The sequence below is a fragment of the Dasypus novemcinctus genome, chromosome 1 (assembly GCF_030445035.2).
Source record: "Dasypus novemcinctus isolate mDasNov1 chromosome 1, mDasNov1.1.hap2, whole genome shotgun sequence".
In the NCBI taxonomy this organism is placed as follows: domain Eukaryota; kingdom Metazoa; phylum Chordata; class Mammalia; order Cingulata; family Dasypodidae; genus Dasypus; species Dasypus novemcinctus.
The window spans coordinates 130,187,502-130,209,948 of NC_080673.1; the positions used below are offsets into that span (position 1 = coordinate 130,187,502).

At 39.8% G+C, this 22,447-nt stretch overlaps 1 protein-coding gene and 1 long non-coding RNA gene across 2 annotated transcripts in view; one reads left to right on the plus strand and one right to left on the minus strand.

Moving 5' to 3' along the window:
- Positions 1-1,979: 1,979 nt before the first annotated feature.
- Positions 1,980-17,853, minus strand: LOC131278485 (uncharacterized). Its single transcript, XR_009185792.2, has 4 exons — positions 17,398-17,853; positions 12,217-12,548; positions 7,434-8,634; positions 1,980-4,514 (listed from the first exon to the last, which is right to left on the minus strand). It is a non-coding gene; the product is annotated as an uncharacterized lncRNA (long non-coding RNA).
- A 53-nt stretch (positions 17,854-17,906) lies between these two features.
- The window catches only part of CDKL2 (cyclin dependent kinase like 2), a 66,471-nt gene continuing 61,930 nt past the window's right edge, over positions 17,907-22,447 (plus strand). The window contains exons 1-2 of the mRNA XM_004472567.3: positions 17,907-18,456; positions 21,303-21,502. Coding sequence (XP_004472624.1) covers positions 21,335-21,502 — 168 coding nt within the window. The 5' untranslated portion in view covers positions 17,907-18,456; positions 21,303-21,334. The remainder of the gene's footprint in view (positions 18,457-21,302; positions 21,503-22,447) is intronic.

The window sequence follows — 22,447 nt, forward strand, 5'->3', positions numbered from 1 at the left end:
CACCAACAGTGGATAAGTGTTTCTGTCTCTCCACATGCTCTCCAATGCTTGTAGTTTTCTGTCTTTTTAATAGTGGCCACTCTTTTTTAAAAAAAAAGATTTATTTTTATTTCTTTCTCCCCGACCCCTCCGTTGCCCCTGTTGTCTGCTCTCTGTGTCCACTTGCTGTGTGTTCTTCTTTGTCTGCTTGTATTCTCTTTAGGTGGTTCTGGGAACAGATGCTGGGACCTTCCGGAGTGGGAGAGGGGTGATTACTCTCTTGCGCCACCTCAGCTCTCTTGTTCTGCTATATCTTCTTATTTTCTCTCTTCTGTGTCTCTTGCTTCATCATCTTGCTGCACCAGCTCTCCACATTGGCCAGCACTCCTGCACAGGGTAGCTTTTTTCTGCGCAAGGTGGTATTCCCAGCAGAGTGGCTCTCCTGCGTGGGGCCACATTCCCGCATGGGCTGGCACTCTGCATAGGCCTGCTAGCTGTGTGGGCCAGCTTACCTTGTCCAGGAGGCCCTGGGCATAGAACCCTGGATCTCCTATATGGTAGACAGGAGCCCAGTTGGTTGAGCCACATCCGTTTCCCAACAGTGGTCATTCTAATAGGTGTGAAATGACATCTCATTGTAGCTTTGCATTACATTTCCCTAATTGCTAGTGATGAACATTTTTTATGTGTTTTTTTGCTTTTGTTTTTGCCATTTGTATTTCTTCTTTGAACACGTATCTGTTCAAATATTTTGTCCATTTTTAAATTGGGTCATTTTTTTATTATTGACTTATACCATCTCTTTATACATCATGGGTATTAAACCCTTACTGGATATGTGATTTCCAAATATTTTTCCCATTGAGTTGGCTGCCTTTTCACCCTTTTGACAAAGTCCTTTGAGGTGCAAAAATGTTTAATTTTGAGGAGGTCCCATTTATCTAGTTTTTTCTTTTGTGGCTCGTGCATTGAGAGTAAGGACCAAGAAATTACTATCTGCCACAAGACCTTGAAGGTGTTTCCCTATATTTTCTTCTATAGTTTTCAGGTCCTGGCTTTTATATTTAGGTCTTTGATCTACTTTGAGTTGATTCTTGTATGGGGAGTGAAATAGGAGTCCTCTTTCATTCTTTTGGTTATGGATATCTAGTTCTCCCAGCACCATTTGTTGAAAAGACTATTCTGTCCCATTAACATAGACTTGGCAAGTTGTCAAAAACTAGTTGGCTGTAGAAGTAAGGATCTATTTCTAGACTCTCAATTCTGTTCCACTGATCAATGTGTCTCTTTTTTTTTTCAAGATTATCATCTCTTTACCACCATTTTATTTTATTTTATTTTTTAAAGATTTATTTTTATTCCTCTCCCCTGCCCCCCCCCATTGTCTGCTCTCTGTATCCACTTGCTTTGTGTTCTTCTGCATCCACCTGCAATATCAGGTGGCACTAGGAAACTGCATCTTTTATTGTTGTTGCATCATCTTGCTGCATCATCTTTCCATGTGTACAGTGCCACTCCCGGACAGGCTGCACTTTTTTTCACGTGGGCGGCTCTCCTTATGGGGCGCACTCCTTGCCTGTAGGGCACTCCTACATGCGGGTGCGCCTGCGTGGCACAGCACTCCTTGCACATGTGACAACATTGCGCATTGGCCAGTTTACCACTCAGGTCAAGAGGTCCTGGGGATTGAACCCAGGCCCTTCCATATGGTAGATGGGCCCTATTCATTTGAGCCATGTCTGCTTCCCAATGAGTCTCTTCATGCCAATATCATGCTGTTTTCCCCCCGAGGTAGCTCCCTCATTTATTTCCTCATTGTTTGTGGTTGTTGTCTACCATTGTTTTTGCTCTTTGTCTATTTTTTCTTTAGAAGGCATTGGGTACTGAATCTGGGACCTCCCATGTGTAAGGCAGGTGCTCAACTGCTTGAGCCACATCTGCTTCCTGCTTGTTTGTTTTCGCTTGTCTTGCTCATTGTATTTGCTCATTGTCTGCATGGGTTTTTTTGTTTTTGTTTTTGCTTGATATCTCCTTTGGTCTGCTTGTTGTTTGTCTTCTTTAGGAGGCACCAGAAACTGAACCCGGAACCTCCCATGTGGGAAGCAGGTGCTCAACTGCATGAGCCACATCCTCTCTTCCATGCTGTTTGACCACTGAAGCTTTATAGTATGGTTCAAGGTCAGGAAGTAAAAGTCCTCTCACATGACTCTTCTATTTTTAGAATCCTTCTAGCTATTTGGATATAGTTTCACTTCCAAATAAATTTGGTAATTGCCTTTTCTGTTTCTGTAGAATATACTGTTGGAGTTTTTCCAGAGTTTGCCTTATGTATTTTGTGGTATCCTGGTTAGGTGTGTAGATATTTATGACTGTTACTTTTTTCTGTTGGATTGTCCCTTTTATTAATATATAGTGGCCTTCTGCATCTCATAACTTTTTTGCAATTTAAAATCTGTTTTGTCCAATATTAGTATAGCTACCCCTGCCCTTTTTTGGTTACTGTTTCCATGGAATATCTTTTTCCAACCTTTCACTTTCAGCCACTTTGTATCCCTGGGTCTATGGCAGTCTCTTGTAGGCTACATATAGTTGGCTCATGTTTTTTTTATTGATTCTGTCAGCCTATATATTTTCATTGGGGAGTTTAATCCATTCACATGTTGTGGTGCCATCCAGTGGCTCCGCTTCTGAAGAGGTAAGGACAAACAGAGCAAGACAACACACAGTAACCGCTCTGGAGACACAGGCTGGTGGTGCAGGTCTGATTTACTGAGGAAGTGTAGTAGCTTTTATAGACCATGAGGCAACGTGCAAGCAGCTTACTGGCTATGCTAATTTAGTGCGGCTGATTGGTTCATGCACTCTAGTTGCTGGGGGGAAGGCAGATTTCCGAGGGACATGCCTCGGCGCCATCTTTTGGGTGGAACCCCAAAGGCCTTATAGTTAGAGAGGTTTTCCTACGTCTAAGAAGGCGTCGGCGGCTTGCCCACAATTCCCCATTTTTTCTTTTATTAGAGGCAAGGCGAAGCGCTGGTGTTGTTTTGTGCCAAGGTGACTGTGCCTATCTTAGGTTGTCCTCCTCTGAGGATCTTACCTGTCATTGGCTACCAGCCAAGCTCTCTGGCACAGTGTTTATCTCTGCATTTTTTGCAGGACTGCGAGGCCAAAGATATTCATGGCTTGAGAAACAGTTTCTGCAGTGCCTTCTTCTGCTTCTAGAGTGCTGACCACAGCCTGCTGGACAAGTACTAAAGTTTTAACATCTTTGCAGAGGTTTTGCACTTTGCGCAGTACATATCTTATACAGAGTATACACATTAGAAGAACAGATCCAATGATAACAAATGTTATGAGATTAGAGGGAGTGAAAAGGGATTGAAGGTTAGCTAGAATATTGGTGATCAGTGTGGTGTCTATGGTAGTCGCTCGGGTGCTGTTAAGGGTCAGAATTTGATGGGTGAGCTGAGTGGTTAAATTTAAGAAGTCGTTACAATGTCTGACTAGGGTTTGTTTTAACATTGCTCTGGCTGTGGTAAAGTTTGCCATGCCATCGGTGGCACTGATGAGGGTAACACAAATGTGTGGATAATTAATGTCACAGGGTAGTCTTGTCAGTTGCATTATCATTTGCACTTCTTCTAGTAAATCTATTTGTTGTTGTACATTAAGTAGGCCGCCATGAATATGATTATTGAGCAGGTTTTGTGTTTGCAAGGGGGTGGCCATTTTTTCTACTAAGTTGTTTATTGTGTTAGCTTTGGAATTGGATTGGACTATAGAAGTGATACTAGTGGCAGCGGCTGCTAGGCTAGCTATAATAGCTGCAATGAGAGCTACAACTACACCAACTGCTCTTTTTTGACTAAAATGTAAGTGCGTAATTAATTCAGAAGGGCCAGTCCACTCAGCAGCATTAACGGGAACCCATATTAAGGAGGGAATTCTAACAATAATAGCGTAGGGATGCTTGGTATGGTTCCAGCAATTGGAAAAGACGCAATGGGTGATGTTATAGTCAAAGGATTGGTTGCTTGCATCTATAAAAAGAAAGGGAAGAGTTATGCAGGGTAAGGCGCGCACAGAGAGGGTGGCGTTTGCAGTCTTATTGAGGCTGGCTGCCCAGTCTGAGTCATTCATGTGTGAAGAAACTCAAGTTCCATTAGTGAGCGTGGCATTCATCATTATGAATGGACGAAGATCTAAGCAGGCATTTTCTCCACAGAGCGTCCATTTTCCAAAGACTGTCCTCATGGCATAGTGGGGGTCACGGTCTTGATTTGGATGTCCCAGGCTGGAAGGGCAGGGCTCGAGGTCCAGAGGAATGGAGTGATCCAAAGGAGTGTGCCTGAAGCGGTGTGAGCAATTATTAAGAGAAGGATACACCCGATGAATAACGGTGGTCCTGGTGCCTGTAATTGATGAAAGAGTCTGGAATCATTCTTTCTCCTTGGTATTTTGATGCTGTGTATCGACTTCATCTCTGGTGGCTGGTTGAATGAGCCGGCTGGGGACCCAGGTTGGCTGTTGTGATTTCTCTGGAAAGACACAAGCATACCCTCATCCCTGGGTTAATAGGGGATGGGATCCTTGCCATGCATTTGTAAGGGGGTCTTTCCATCTAACTAATGGCATGGGGGTTGGAGTATTTCTAAGTCCTCCCCAGTGTCTGACTGCTGGGGTACAGCGTTCATTGTCAAATGTGAGAAAATTCATAGTGATTAAAGTCTTATTTAGAACACCCCTGGGGGTATCTTGGGGATATTGCCCCTTCATTTTTTTTATTTGGTTTTTAAGCGTGAGGTGGGTGCGTTCTATGATAGCTTGGCCCTGGGGATTGTATGGGATACCAGTTTTGTGTGTGATGCACCATGAGGCACAGAAATTTTGGAAGGATTTGGAAGCATAGCAAGGTCCATTATCAGTCTTTATGGCCCATGGTATGCCCATTTGGTTTAAGGCTTGAAGGCAAGCAGTAATGACATGTCTTGAAGTTTCTCCTGCAAGAGCAGTGGCAAAGGTGTATTTGGAAAAGGTGTCTACTATGACATGTAGAAATTTAGTTTTTCCAAAAATAGGTATGTGTGTGACATCCATTTGCCAAATGGCATTCGAACAGAGACCACGAGGGTTTATTCCCTGAGGTTTAAAGGGGCCTAATGGAAGGAGAGGGCCACATTGTTTACATGCACGAGTGAGGTGTTTGCATTGCTGCTCTGTTAAGGAGGGGAAGAGATGATGGAGAGAAAGAGCGGACATGTGAAACTTTGCATGAAGGAATCTTGCCTGGTCTAGGTCTGTGGTTAATAATTTTACCGCAAGCGAGGAATCAGCTAAGGCATTGCCACTGGCAAAGGTCCTGGGAGTCCAGTGTGGGAACGAATACGTTGGATGAACCAGGGATGTTTGCGATTTTCAAGGAGGGATTTCAAAAAAAGCAACATATTATCTTGAATGGTCATTTTGTTTTTAAGGACTGCATGTGGCAGTGCACGGATAGTATTAGCCGCATATGCACTGTCAGTGAAGATATTGAAAGGGATGGATTGGTGATGTAGGAAAACTTGGAGGAGAGCACGTAGTTCTCCTTGTTGAACAGAGCCCGTATGTTGCTCGACGTGGATGGACTCTGAGGTGCCGAGGGATTTTACTACTATAGAAAAGTGAGTTTTGTTAGCATCGGTAAAGATTGTAGCAGCATGAGGGATAGGAGAAGTTGTAGGAAAGGAGAGGAGAGAACAAATGGAAGAAGAGTCATGGCAGTGATGAGTTTGTCTTTTGGCAAATGGTTATCAAGTTGACCTGTGAATCCTGATAGGAGAGTTTGCATGTTCAAATCAGTTTGGGAAAGATGTTGTATTTGTTCTTGAGTGAATGGTAGAACTAAGGTGTCAGGTTCGATGCCATACAAGAGAACAGCTGTTTTTCTGAGTTTTATCCCAAGGATACAATGGCATCACAATAAAAGGTAATTTTACTTAAATGACTAAAAGATAAGTGTACACAAAAGAGGGGGGAATCCTGATATAGAAGACCCATGGGCATCCCAGGGGAGTTGATGACTAGAGTGGAAAGAGGGAGTTTTGGCTGAAAGCGGGCTAGGTGAAGATTTTTAATTCTGTCATTTATGAGGCTCAGGCAGGCTCGTTTGGTGCTGCCAACCAAACGACAGCTGGAGGGGTCAGGGTCACCCTCCACGAGGTCAAAAACAGGTTTTAGCTCATGAGTGGTTATACTCAGATGAGAATGCAACCAACTGATATCACCACAGAGGCGCTGAAGCACATTAAGAGTACATTTATGGGGCAAAAAAATAAGGGGATGGCAGGACTGATAGAGCTCATAATGGTATAGCCTAAGAAGGTGTAAGGCGGGTAGTTTTGTACTTTTTCAGGTGACATGGTGAGGCCCAGTTGCATAAGGCTATGTAGAAGAGATTTCAAGCAGAATTGTAGGTGAATTGGGTCTGGGTGAGCAATGAGGATGCCGTCCATATAATGAACGATTTGACAAAACTGAGAAAGGGGATGGGTGGCTTCACTAATGAATATTTGGCACACAGCTGGACTGTTTTTCATTCCTTGCAGAAGTACCTTCCACTGATAACGTTGTAGGGGGACTGAACTATTTGTGACGGTTATGGGAAAGGCAAAGTATTGACGGTCGTCCTCATGAAGAGGAATGGAAAAGAAACAATCTTTGAGGTCTATTGCAATAATGTGGTAATCGCATGGGAGGGCTGAAGGATGAGGAAGGCCTGGTTGCAGGGAGCCAATCTTTGTCATATGACCATTAATATTTCTGAGGTCATGTAGTAGCCTCCATTTACTGGATTTTTTTTTGAATCACAAAGATATGAGAATTATGAGGACTAGTAGAGGGTTCTATGTTCTGCAAGTTCAATTGTTCTTGCACAAGGAGTTTTAGTTGTTCTAATTTTACTCGAGGCAGTGGCCACTGGTCAGTCCAAATAGAGTTTTGCCTTTTCCATGTTAATCTTATAGGTTTTGTTTTGGATAAAGTAAATAAAGGCAGACGACCAGTGGCCTTTATGCTTGGGGGTTATTTGTAGGATTAGTAGTGAGGATGGCTCCCACTTTGGGGAGAACATCATGCCCCCAAAGGGTATGAGTAAGGTTGGATAACACAAGGGGGCGGAAGGTGCCTGTTCTGCCATCCGGGTCTGTCCAAGTCAATGTTGATGTAAGTTGGTGTGAGGGTCTTAGGCCTCCCACACCTTGAACTAGGGGACCTAGTTTTAGCAGCCATGAAGGGTCTGTGTCAGAAGAGTGGAGGACAGATAAGTCAGCTCCGGTGTCTATTTGCCCAGTAATGGACTTGCCCTGCACTATGAGAGTGAGAAATGCTTTACCTTGGGTAATGGGGATAGTCCAAAAAATGTCGGGTGGGGAGCCTTCTCAGAGGAGGAAAGATTACCCATTCTGAGGGTGACTTACCGACTGCAACGCCGAGCTGCACTTGATAGCTCGCTGATATTGTCTCTGGGGTTTTCAGGTTCCTGGTCCGGTGCCAGATGTTGCGGTGCTGTCCAGTGGCTCCACTCCCAAAGAGGTAAGGACAAACAGAGCAAGACAACACACAGTAACCTCTCTGGAGATGCAGGCTGGTGGCGCAGGTCTAGTTTATTGAGGAAGTGTAGTAGCTTTTATAGACCGTGAGGCAATGTGCAAGCAGCTTACTGGCTATGCTAATTTAGCGAGGCTGATTGATTCATGCGCTCTAGTTGCTGGGGGGAAGGCAGATTTCCGAGGGACATGCCCGGGCATGCCCGCCACATGCCTCGGTGCCATCTTTTGGGTGGAACCCCAAAGGCCTTATAGTTAGAGAGGTTTTCCTACGTCTAACAAGGCGTCGGCAGCTTGCCCACATTCACATATTCACATTCAATGATATTACTGTAAATGCATTATTTACTTCCACCATATTTAGTTTTCATATGTCATATCATTTTCATCTGTCATTTTACTCTTTTAGTTTTCTTTTCTGCTAGTGTTTCTTCTACACTCTCATCCAAGCCTCTCTCTCCTGCCTTTTTCTTTCAGGCTGTAAGGCTCCCTTTAATGCTTCCTGCAATGGCAGATTCTTTTTTACAAATTCCAATAGCTTCTGTTTGTTAATATTTTAAATTCACCTTCCTATTTGAAGGACAATTTTGCTGGATAGAGAACTAAGCTGGTATTTTTCCTCTTTCAATATCCTAATTATATTGTACCACTGTCTTCATACCTCCATGGTTTCTGATGAGAAATCTGTACTGTTACTGCCCATGTGATGGTTTGCTTCTCCTCTCTTGGTCTCAGACTTTTCTCTTTATCTTTGGCATTTGACATTCTCCGTAGTATGTGTCTTAGAGTAGTCTATTCAGCTTTATTCTGATTGGATATGTAAATTTATTTCTTTCATGAGAGTTAGTAAATTTTCAGCCATTTCCTCAAATACTTCCTGCCCCTTTCCCTTTTCTTCTTCTGGAACTCCCATGATACGCATGTTGTTGTGCTTCATGTTATCCTTCAACTCCCTGAGCTCCTGCTCAATCTTTTCCATTCTTTTCTCTCTGTTCTCTCTCTTCAGTTTTACTTTTTCTGTCTTCCGCATCACTTTTCTTTCTTCTGTCATTTCAAGCTTGCTGTTGTATGGCTCAAATGTGTTTTTTAAATAAAGTTTTACTGAAGTACATCATTCACATATGGATATATATCAATAAACATATAGTAAAATTTGTGAACTTAGAAAACAAACATGCATATCATCATACAAGGCTCTCATATATCTCCCCATCACCAACAGGTTGCATTGTTGTGAAACATTTGTTACAAATATTACTACTGTGATTGTGGGAAGATGGCAACAGACTAACAGGTAGAGTTGAATGGTCTCACAAAAACAATGAAGAGCCAAAAGCTGTTTGAGGGACCTGCTTTGGGGGCCAACAGTCCAGGACAGTGCTACACAACTCCACAAGGGTGAAGGGCACAGAAACAAAGAAGTTGAAATGACAAACCTAAGTTACCAAATGCCTATAGCAGCCCAGAAGGGCTCCCCTCCCCCACCCCCAAAATATTAAGCTGGAGTAAAATCCCTGGCTCACTGTAGCCAACTGAGAGGGGAGCAGATATCTTCCTTCCTGATACCTATTTCAAGGGAAAAGGGAAGGGAGGTCAGGGTGCTCTTCTTCAATGAATTCAGCCAGCAGAGCCTGCTTTGAATCTCTGAGCTGGAGATTCAACACGAGAAACACAGGAAAGCCCTGAAACACCTCCATGGAAAGTTGAACTGACTAGCGCCATCTGCTGGACAGTCTGGACATTGCACAGACAAAAACTGTTCATGAGCTCTGAATCCAACCCCTGGGAGAAAATCTGCACCCTAACCTGATTTTGAAAACTTTAGCTGGGTAATTTTAAAGATTGAGTAAAAGTTGAACCAAATATCATAAAAGACCTTTGGGAGGGTGGAAAACAATAGGCGAGAGAAATTGGCCATCAGAGTAAATTCACCAACATATTCAGATGCCTAGACATCAGCAAAAAATTACAAGCCATACTAGGAAATAGGAAGAGATGGCCCAGCCAAAAGAAAAAACCAAATATCCTGAAGAGATACAGGATTTAATGTGATTAGTCAGTGATAATCACACAACTCTCTAAATCATGGCAAAGAATTTAAAGAAAACATGGCTAAGGAAATAAAGGATAATAAGAAAACACTGGGAGAGCATAAAGAACAATTTGAAGGCCTGCAAAGAAAAGTAACAGACCTTATTGGAATGAAAGACATGCTGGATGAGATTAAAAATACATTAGAGGTACATGAAAGCAGATTTGAATTGCTTGAAGACAGAATTAGTGACTTTGAAGACAGAACTAGAAAAGACAGAACAAAAAGGGAAGAGAATGGAGAAAATGTAACAGAGTTTCAAGGAACTGACAACATGAAATGCATGTTTGTATTATTGATGTCCCAGAAGGAAGAGAATGGAAAAGGGGCAGAAAGAATATTTGAGGAAATAATGACTGAAAACTTTCCAACCCTATGAAGGACATAAATATCAATATCCAAGAAGGACAACACACCCCAAACAGAATAAATCCAAATAGACCTACCCTGAGACACCTACTATTCAGAATTACAAATATCAGAGATGGAGAGGATTCTGAAGAGAAAAGCAAAGGTTCATATACCAGGGAAACTTGATAAGATTAAGTGCTGACCTCTCATCAGAAACCATGGAGGAGAGAAGAAAGTGGTATGATGCAACCCCCAGATATTGGTTCCTTGGAGGGCTAAAGAGACCCATGGGAGTTATGGTCATGGCCGATGGGGTTAACTACCAGGTCAGATGGCCCCTCTTTGGAAATGGTGTTTATGTGTGATGAATCTGGACTCAGATGGGATCTCCCTTCATAAGACTTTCATGCTAATGTGCTGGAGGTGTAGTTAGTGTTGGGGTTTAAGATATATTTAGGGGATTTGAATCTCTGGACTGACAATGTGATAGCCAGGTCCTGAGCCTCAACAGACTCCAGCACCTACAATCTGATTTATTGGACTTACCACACTCAGCTAAGATGGAGTTGAAGAAGGACAACCACCACACCATGGAGCCTAGAGTGATTACAACTGAAAGTGGGAGGATTGCATCCAGCATCCATGTGGAATCTGAGCCTCCTCTTGACATAGAGGTGCAATGGACACAACCAATCCAATGTCCACATAGAAGAGGTGGCATTGGATTGGGAAAAGTGGACATGGTGGCTGATGGGTATGGGGAAAGGCAGGAAGAGATGAGAGGTGGAGGCGTCTTTGGGACATGGAGCTGCCCTGGATGGTGCTTCAGAGGCAATCACTGGACATTGTAAATCCTCACAGGGCCCACTGGATGGAATGGGGGAGAGTATGGGCCATGATGTGGACCATTGACTATGAGGTGCAGAGGTGCCCAAAGATGTACTTACCAAATCCAATGGATGTGTCATGATGATGGGAACGAGTGTTGCTGGGGGGGGGAGAGGTGGGGTGGGGGGGTGGGGTTGAATGGGACCTCACATATATATTTTTAATGTAATATTATTACAAAGTCAATAAAAAAAAAAGAAAAAAAGGAAGTGGTATGATGTATTTAAGGTACTGAAAGAGAAGAACTGTCAGCCAAGAATTCTGTGTCTGGCAAAGCTGTCCTTCAAAAATGAGGGTGAGTTCAAAGTCTCCATAGACAAACAAAAACTGATAGAATATGTTACCAAAAGACCAGATTTATAAGAGATACTAAAGTGAGTGCTGCAGCCTGAAAGGAAAAAACAAGAGTGAGAGATTTGGAAAAGAGTTTAGAAATGAAGATTATTAGGAAGGGTAAACTAAAGGGTAAGAAGACAGACAATAGAATGATATGACAACAGAGGGCCAAAGTACATAATGGATGAAGTAAGTAATGCCCTTACAGTAGTAACACTAAATGTTAATGGATTGAACTCCCCAATCAAAAGACATAGACTGATAGAACGGATAAAAAATTATGGGCCATCTATATATTGACTCAAGAGACCCACCTCAGAATAAGGACACAACCATGTTAAAAGTGAAAGATTAGAAAAAGGTATTCCCTGCAAACAGTAACCAAAAAGAGTTGGAATAGACCAGATAAATGAAAATAACAACATTATAATATATGAACCATAATTAGTGCAAATGGCAAATTGTTCCTATGATCAGTAGTCTATAATTTTTTTCTGTAATTTTTGCTTTTAATTGAGGAGGGCTGGAGAAGAGATAATTTTTGCATACCTCATTTTTCTTTAACCCTATCTTATTCATACACTTTAATTAAAATCATCTATCTGGATCAATAATGATTTAGCATGATTACTATTGAACAAGATTTTGAGTTTTTCTGCCTCATAAAATTATGAGTTGGCAAATTGTAATTCATTCCAATAAGGTATGAAGAATTCCCAAATAGAAATTTGATTAACCAGAAAGAATTATGCCTAAATGGGAATTAAATAACTAAATCAATAATTTCTTTCTTTCTTAGAGATTATTGTGTCCAATAGTTAGAGCTGTAATATAAAAATTAGAATTATTCTATAATTAATTTTTACTATATTTGAATTATTTACATTTATAAAGGTTTGTTGCCATTCTATCTATTTTTTAGAACTGATTGTATAAATCTTACCTGGCCTTGCACACTCTCTCTTTTTTTTTTTAAATTTTACTTACCATCTCCTATGTGTTCTTCTGTGTCTGCTTGTATTCTCTTTAGGTGGCTCCAGGAACCAATCCTGGGACCTTCCGGAATGGTAGAGAGGTGATCATTCTGTTGCACCACCTCAGCTCCCTGGCCTGCTGCATCTTTTTTTGTTGCATCATCTTGATACACCAGTTCTCTGCATGGGCCAGCACTCCTGCACAGGGCCTTGGGTATCGAGCCAAAGTAGATAGGTGCCCAGTTCCTTGAGCTGCATCCACTTCCCACACTCTCTTTTAAAATCTGTAATTTCTTTTAATCTCTTCAATTTATTTTACAATTTAAATTAAGGACTTTTTAACAACTAAAAAAAAAAAAAGGCATTGATTAGGCACTGAATAGATCATATGGTATGTGAATATATCTTAATGACACTGCTTAATAAACAAATAAATAACTGCAAGAATAACCAGAAATTGCAGCTATGTACAACAGGGAAATCAGAGAGATTGAGAGGTGAGGAATTTTCTTGTTTGTTGGTTTGTCTGGTTTTTGTTTATTATTATTATTGAAATAATGAAAATGCTTTTATAATGATTGAAGTGATAAATGCACAACTATGTGATTATATCAAATATCATTGATTGTACACTTTGGATAGGTTGTGTGCTTTATTAATATGTAGCAATAAAATAGATTTGTTTAAAATATATATTACTACTGTATTAGTCAGCCAAAGGGGTGCTGATGCAAAATATCAGAAATTGATTGGTTTTTATAAAGGGTATTTATTTGGGGCAGGAGCTTACAGATACCAGGCCTTAAAGCATAAGCTACTTCCCTCACCAAAGTCCATTTTCATGTATTGGAGCAAGATGGCTGCTGAGGTCTATGAGGGTTCAGGCTTCCTGGGTTCCTCCCTTCTGGGATCTTGCTTTTCTTTCCTCTGGGTTCAAGGTTCCATTCTTCCCATGGCTTGCTTCTTCCTGGGCTCAGGGTTCCTCTCTTCCTGGGGCTGGCTTCTCTTTCCTCTGTGAACTTACTTCCTGGGGCTCCAGCTTAAGGCTTTCACATCAAACTCCAACATCAAAACCCCTCAACTCTATCTTTGCCATGCCTTTTATGTGTGAGTCCCGGTGACTCAATGCCATAATGATGTGGCCCAATCAAAGCCCTAATCATAACCTAATCATGCCCAGGTACAGATCAGATTACAAACATAATCCAATGTCTATTTCTGTAATTCATAATCATATCAAACTGCTACAACTAATAACTATAGACCATATAGTTACATACACCACATTTAGTGTATTTTTCTCCCAACCCACCCAATTATTAATACCCAATATTAGTATTATATATTTGTTATGGTTCAGGAGAAAATGTTCTCATATTTGTCCTGTTAACCACAGTCCATTATCTACCCCTGGATCCCTTATGTTATACAGTCCCATGCTTTGTACTATCCATTCAGAGTGTACACTCAGTGGCATTCATTTTCTTCACAGAGCTGTGCTAATATCACCTCAGTCAATTTTACAATGTTTTCATTATTCCAAAAGGAAAAGTCCCATACCCCCTAATAGGCCTCTAGCTTTGTCCATTAGTTTTGAAAAAATATCTTCTGGCCACTGCTGCAAAATATTACAATAATATTGTTAACTACATCCATAAGTTACATTGTAACTTTTCCATGTATCACCATATCTTAGCACTCTGTAAAAGAAGAGCATTCTTATATTTATATTATTAACCACAATTTGTATCCACCACCAAAATCACTACTTTATACAGTCCCTAGTTTATTTTCTAGTTTCCTTTCAATTGACATTTACTTCCACAGGTTACCCCTTTCATCCACAATCACATTTATAAATCAGGAGTATTGGTTATATGCATTATAATTTGTTACTCTCAATTTTATTCATTTCCACACTTTTACAATTAATCATTGTACACTTATTAATAATGCTACATACATTAAGCATTATCTCTCATTTTGAACATTTTGAGCACAACCATTTCCTAATAACCTAACCTCTAGAGTTTACTTCCATGGTTTTACTCATTGTATTTAGTTATTTAGTTCATATTTGTGAAACCATACAATATCTGTCCTGTTGTGTCTGGTTTATTTCACTCAACATGATATCCTCAAGGTTCATCTGTGTCATCATATGCAACCCAATTTCATTTCTTCTTACAGCTGAATAGTGTTCCATGCTATGTATATACCACAATTTGTTTAGCCATTCATTGATTAATGGACACTTGGTCTGGTTCCATATTTTAGCAATTGTGAATAATGCTTCAATAAACATCAGTTTGCAAATGTCACTTCACGTCCTTGCTTTCAGTTCTTTCTTCTGGACTTTTAAATAGTGTGTCTCCCAGAGTTTCATCATCTTTGTCTTCAGCTATATTCTCCTTTCTCCTTGGAACATTCTTGGGGAAACCTTTTTGTCTAGTTTTGCTGTTGCATCCTACTTAGGTCTAGAGAGAGCTTTTCCACCAGATGGAGGACTGAGAGGAACTCCATGACACTGTGTGAATAGGGTGATGGGGGATTCAATGAAGGCAGAATTCATCCTGTTGCCTTTTTTCTCAATGATAATGATCCAGTTCATTTTTCAGAGTTTGCACCACAAGTGCCAGCTGCTGGCAGTCATAAGAAGCCTTCTCCAGAATTCTTTTGTTCTCTTCAATCTCCTTCTGCATGATTTCAATCTGATCACTAGAAAGTTGAATCTCATCATCATAACATTTGTGGATACTTTTAATAGCTTGTTCCAGAGTCACTGTAGTTCTGAGGCTGTGGAAATATCCAAATTAAGGCATCATCAGAGGTGCTGTCACCAAATTGCATCTGTGGTCAACCAAAAACATGGCAGGACATAATGGCAGCCCACTCCTCTCTCTCCTCTTCTCTGGGCTTGTCTCTTCCAGTTTCTAGCTGCTCCATGGGCCTAGTCTCTTGGGGGCCTCTTTCCATGTCTCTGTGCTCAACTGATTCTAGCCTCTAGTCTCCAGGAGCTTTCCTACTGACTCCTGAGGCTTTCATCCTGTGTCTGTGACCCTTTTAGTCCTCCATTTATAAGGTGCTTCAGTCCTTTAGTCATCTTGACCTTTGTTTCATTGCCATCTCTAAAACTCTCCTCTCTTGGTATCCATCTCATCCACTTTCACAGTGTTATCTTTGGATTTGTACAACATTTCAACTTTCTGTGGTGATTAAAATTTCGGTCTCAACCTGTTTCATAGTCCTTCTTGGGTAGTTCCTGTTAATCATTTTTCATACTGTGACCTCAAATTTTTCTGAACTTCTCAATTCTAATGACACCTTCCACTCAACTTCTGCTACCCAGGAGAACATGATCAATTTGTGCAACTTCCAAGATCTTGAATTCAAATTGCTTTCCTTGATAACTTTTTCTTCTCCAATTCATGCCCATTAAATTTGCTCTTCATGCCTCTCACGACCTCCAGTCCCTCAGAGCCTCTCCATTTTCAATTTATTAGTTAACTTCTGTAATAATTTGTCTTCCTATCTAGCTGAAAGGAATGGCTGGCCATTTCAATGATGCTTTCTCTTAATTCCTATTTTAAATCTCCTTGCTCTACCAATTTTCTGAGGTAGCTTGCATGGAAACTATTTTCTTCACTGTTGCCCATGGGGTTGTCAAGTCCTATAAAACAGGCTCAGTTGGTTTTACTGTAAATTAATGTTGTCCAGGCTCAAGTGAGCACATTTTCCTGTTTTGTATTCTTTTCATATCAAAATGACTTTCATGACTACCTATGTCAAAGAATTTCTGCTCTCATATCCTTGAGCCTCAATCTCACCATTACCTTTTTCTGCAAAAATAAAGTTCTTTTGCTCAGAAGATCTAGGCCAACTAATATGTCTGTTCTTCATTCTTAGTTTTACCTCTTTTCCCTAACCCTCTTCTCACCAAGACTAAACCTTTATCATATGATATTTCCTTCTCTTTACCCTCTGTCCTTGGTTTTTCATTTTTCCCCTCCTTTCCTCTTTAAAACCTCTGTAGGCAAATCCCAATGAATATTTCCCCATTTCTAAAGAAAAAACCTATAAAACAACCCAATTCGACTTCTATATAATGCTACCTCCTCTTCACTAACACTGCAGATGGTTTTACCCAGGATATATGTAATTCTTGGAAACCTATCACCTTTATAATGATCAAATTCACCTGTTTTTGAAATTATTTCCTTAAGCATTACCTATTCAACAAATCCAGTGTTTTCAGTCTTGAACTTTGGTTTCCCATGGGATGTAAACATGTTATTTAAGCTTCAGGATCTCCCACATGGAGAGAACTTAAAATGTTTACATAGTTGAATGTTTTTATAAGATTGGCAAAAGTAAAATATTTTTACATTTTTCTTCTTGATCACCAAATCAAACAAAATCTGGATCTGCCACTTTATGAAAGAGGACCTGCTCCTCATATAAAAGAAATTCATCAGACTCTATTATAGCCTATAGAGTTAACGAAATGGGGAATGGTTCCCTCCAATTTAGTCATAGCTAAGGATAGAGCTAACTGCTACATTAAGACTTAAATCCTGGATTGACCAAGGAATTCTATTCTTTTCATACCTAGATCCCAGGTCTTACCCTCAATAATACAGTTTTCAAAAGTAGATATTAAAACAGTTTGGCCTAGGTAATCAAACCTTGGAAGATTAATTCATGCTAACCAAACTCAGGTTATAAGCCAGATTGTTTATTTCTTAATATAAAAGAAGGAATACCTTAATATTAATTATTAATATCTTAATATTGACTATAGATATAAATGTCTGCTATTCAGGACATACTTTTCCTGTATCAAGGTATTTTAGAGACCAAAGATGATTATAAAATGTTTAGTTATGATTTATAGTAAAAATAACTGAGTGACCTTAAGGCTTCTTCACTGCAGGGATATCACCTAACCCAAAACTTCATGGAAATGGGTTAAGCTCTGTTTCTTGTACAGCAGGTACTTGGTTTTGGTCTAGTCATGAACCGAGTTGGTTTGTATCTTAAACATTTTTTTAAAAATTTAATGGCAAGATTTAAATATTGCACTTTAACTCCATTTGGTTGCCGTACTCCAGTATTGTGCATCACTTCCAGTTCTCCAACGATTTCAGCACTTTTCCTCTCATTTCTTTCATGCGTCCTTCCCTCCCATTCTTACCTTTATTCAAAATGTTTCCCTCACTTTCCACGCCCAGGTTGTCCTCTATCTCCTTTCATCTTCCCTCACCTATTATCACCTCCGAGACTGCTTCCATCATTTTCTGTGAGGCCCAGATTTGGCCCCACCGCCCAGGCGTGAAAGGAAGCGTGGAAAGGCGGTGAAGGCCCGAAGTTTCCCGGGTGATGCGCCGGGGGTCCGCCTGCTGCCGCAGCAGGGAGACCGGGAGGATCACTCGGTTCGGCTCTTGGCGTAGCCTTCCCTCCCCCCTTTCTCCGGATCCTCCATTCATCCCCACCTCTCTTACCCTTATCGTAAGCCCCAAGAATCCCCTCTTGCTATCAGCTGAGAAGAGAGGTTTTCCCAAAAAGGCGGCAAAGTAGCCCCTTTTTTTCCTAATGTAGGTGTGTAAGGAAGCGGCAGTCCACGCGTCAGATATCTGAACCTCCGCAAGGCGCTGGTGAGGGGAGCGGATGGCTAGGGCTGAGCCATTCATCGCGCCTGACGACAGCGATCAGCCAATCAGAACAAGCGAGGCCTGCTGCCTCGGGGCCCGCGGGGTGTGAGGGGATCCTCCCCCCGGCCGCCCGGCCGCGGACGCCTTCGCACCGCGCTGCCGGCGAGCTGGGCTAGCGTCAGGACCGCGCGGCTTCGCAGCCGGGGGGCGGTGCCCTCTCACCCCCAGCGAATTACTCTCCAGGCCTTGGCCCTCACAGGGGTTGGTGCCTGCCGTGGATGCAGCCTCACCTGGGCTGTATCTCCCTCTGGTGACTTTGTGCCTGTGGCTGGGGACAGAGTCAGGCCGTTGCCTTGACGACGACAGCATGCGGCCCGCGGTCCTGAGCGTGAGCCTGCGGCGGGCCAGGGCCCGTCTGCCCCCCGGCCTGCTTCCCCCGGGACTCGTGCTTGTGTCCGCAGAAGAAATCACGACAGCACTGGAATTGCGAGTTCGCTAGTCAGCATCTTTTAGGCTGGTGACCGAGATGCATTTCACCTCGAATTTGTTTCCAAAGTTGAAAACCTTTGGATCTTTCCGTGTGAAAGGATTTTAAAGAAACCGTAAGTAAAATAACTAAAACTAAAAACAACCTACAATCTTGTTGTTTTATCAATGTAAATCAATTCAGATTTGAGTCTGTCTTAAAATGTAAAAATTAGCATTACCTAAGTATATCATCTAAGTTGTTCATATTGGAATCATTTGCTTATATGGCACATGTCCAGAAATACCATATTTCCAGGCGTTTTAGTTTCTTAATATAAAGTTTACCCTTGGACTCCGGAGTAGAAGACACAAAAAGTTGTAGTTGATGAGTAACTGTTTCAGGAAACAAGGGATTCTGTATGCCTTAATACTTTTTAAGGTGTTTATGGACAGTGCCAATTGAAAAAGAAGGTGTGTTCTGTGTAGTGTGTCCAATGTGTGTCCAATTGGGAGAATAAAATTGGAGTAGTCAACTTGCATAATGTAAGCTTGTGATATGCTTCAAACAGCTTAGACATGCTTAAGGTAATTTTTATCTCTGTTCTTTTTGCATTTTCAAATATTGAGGGCACCAATTGCAGAATGTTTAAAAATTATCCAGGTTATAGATTCCAGCTATTTTTGTCTGCTGTTGATACACTTAGAACCTAGTTCTTAATAAAACTTCTGCTTCTAATGGAAGAAAAAAAAAATGGAAGAAAGAAGTACATGGAGTGTTTGTTTTTCAAATAAAATTTTTATTTAAAAAATGTAGTGCCAGAAATTAAAATGTCAAATGTATAGAAAGTTAGTATTGGGGACGCTGCTCTGTAAAAACCAGGTTAGAACCTACTGTCAAAATTGATATTAATAGACCTGGAGAAACAATTGAGTTTGTTTTTAGGATTAAATAAGATACATGTGTCTGGACAAGATTTTTAAAAGTGATGCTTCCAGAATTTATTAGGCTGCCTTTTGTCTATTGTTTTGCTTTTTGAAGTTGAAATAAAGGTTGAAGGAAAACTGGTAAAATATGAAATAATTTCAGTTGGTGTTGATTGGGATTGTTATCATTTTTCTCCCTGAAGGTCAATCTTCTTAGTCTCCATTTACTTACATTAAAAATACACACACACACACACACACATATATATATATATATATATATATATAATAGCCTCCCAAACTATTAAATGTAAAGTACTATAAATATATGGTACACATTGGATTGTTACCGTTAGCTAGAACAAAGAGAATATTTATTTTGTCTTTTCCATCAGTGTAAATAGTAAAGTGAGGAAATCATCACCACAATTTACAATATTGTTAAACTATTTTTAGATTGTCGTAATTATTAATAGTGTTAATGTAATGTTGATATTTGTTAGGCTGCCTTAACAAATATTAATAGTGATATTGTGTAATGCTATTAATACAATAGGTGAGAATTTTTTTCTTTCCCATTTTGTGAATGTTTTTATATTGTCGAATTAAAAAAATTGAACGATGAATCATCATTTGACTTTGACTTTTGCCCCCAAAACCTTTAAAACCACAGTGAGATTTAAAACTATTTTTTAATCTTTGCTTCTGGTATTTAATTTCAAAATCAGATTTTAAAAAGAAATTTAACTTTGAAGCTTTAGTTTATCAGCATTTATATAGTGTGGCAATCAAACTTTATGCATTAAAATCTGTTTTCAGACCAAAGTAATTTTTTATGTTCAAAAACATGTAGTGGAATGATTTCTTGACTTTCTTCAATCATTAATAAAGCAAGAAAAATTTTCGTAGGATTGCCTTTATCCAGAAAGTGTCACCTAATGGGATGTGAAGAATTCTAAATACAAGGTTTAAATGACCGTAGTTATAGTGAGTAATCATTAACAGGATTTTTGAAATACTTTATTCAGTTCTTTTTTTAAAAAAACTTTATATACTGAGAATTTTATGAATGTAACTGTAAGAAAAGTAAAAACAAATATTTTATCCAAGATTCTTAGTATTAATTGGGTCAGCAATCATTTTGTGCACAAATATTTTTTCCCAATTGTCTAGAAAGTGCATAAAAAATACTCAACTTTGATCTTTTAAATCTAATGTAAAAAAACAAATTTGATCTTCCTTAAAACCAAATTCAATTGTGCATTTTTTACCTTTGAGTGAAAAGGGATTATGCTTTTCTAAAGTGAGCTGTAATTGTTCTATGTGATAGTTCAAGTATGGCTTTATCTAAATTAAAAATGTATTGCATTTCAGACCATGGTTGGCAGTAATAGTCTGATGATATTTTATCTCATGATCTGTAATAAATATTCCACCATGGTGTGGTGTGTTGGTGAAGGGGTGTTGTATGGGAATTCTACACATGTGGATAATTTTTTTGTTTAAGTTCAGAACCTCCGTAATAAAAATATATATATATATATATATATATACATATATATATAAATAGGATGGTTTGGGGAAAAATACACCAAATGAAGGATGTGGACTATAGTTAGTAGTAATATTTTGACGATGCTCTTGCATAGTTTATAACAAATGTTTCACAGCAATGCAAGGTGTTCGTAGAGGGGTGATGTATGGAACCCCTGTAGGATATTATGCATTTTGTAAGTTTACAGCTTTTACTATACATTCATTGTTATGTATGTTCATAAAAATATATTAAAATATATATTGCATTTCATTAACATGAAATAAAATTGAAAGTTAATGGCTTCAATTACATTTGCCTTTTCTTTTATGAAATGTGTCTGAATATTTTGAAAACTTAGCATAAGTGTGAAAACAATAATAAATTTTGAGTCATCACAAGACAGCCATCAGCGAAGTAACTGCTCTAACATGGAAAACTAGTGGAAAAGAATTAATTTGCTGTGAGGGTGGAGGAAACAAATATACTCATTTTATTAAATCAGTGTTTTGCTTTCCACAGCAAGAGAAAATTCCTACTGGTTTTAAATTAAAATGGAAAAATATGAGAATTTAGGATTGGTTGGAGAAGGGAGCTATGGAATGGTGATGAAGTGTAGGAATAAAGATAGTGGAAGAATTGTGGCAATCAAGAAGTTCTTAGAAAGTGATGATGACAAAATGGTTAAAAAAATTGCTATGAGAGAAATCAAGTTACTAAAGGTGAGTAAATAGATACTAATTGAAACAAATATGAATTATTTCTTGATCAAGATTGAACTACCTTGTTAGGAAAAGTTAACTTACTGGGGTTTTTTTTGTTTGCTTGTTTGTTTTATTTTAAAGATTTATTTTATTTATTTCTCTCCCCATCCCCCATATTGTCTGCTCTCTGTGTCCGTTTGCTGTGTGATCTTCTGTGTCTGCTTGCATTCTTGTCATGTGGCACTGGGATACTGTGTCGCTTTTCTTGTTGCGTCATCTTGCTGTGTCAACTCTCTGTGTGTGCAGCGCCACTCCTGGGTGGGTTGCACTTTTATAGCACGGGTGACTCTCCTTGAGGGGTGGCCTCCTTGCACGTGGGGCATCCCTACACAGGAACACCCCTGCATGGCATGGCACTCCTTGTGTGCGGCAAAACTGCGTGTGGTCAGCTCACCACATGGGTTAGGAGGCCCTGGGTACCAAACCCTGGACCTCCTATATGGTAGGCAGACACTATCATTTGAGCCACAACCACTTCCTAACTTAACTGTTTTTGATATATTTTTAAATTTTTATAATATTGTTAAAGTATAAATTTCTTTTTTCAGCAATAAGGAAAAATAAAATGATGACATACATATATTTATTCATCTCTTGAATCTATACATGATTTTAAAATATTTGTTCCTTATCTACTTAACTATTTCCATCTATCTATCATCTCTCTATTTCTATCTTTTGATCATTCGTTTATCTGCCATCTGTGTTAGGGGTCCCAAAGGTTCAATGATTCACTAGGAGGACTCAAAGGACTCATCACATAATTGTACTGGCTATGATTTATTACAGTGAAAGGACATAAAGTAGAATCAGCAATGGGAAAAGGTGCATTGGGTAAAGTCAAGAGGAAACATGGCACAAGGTTTTTTGTTTTGTTTTGTTTTGTTTTGGGAGGTACTGGGG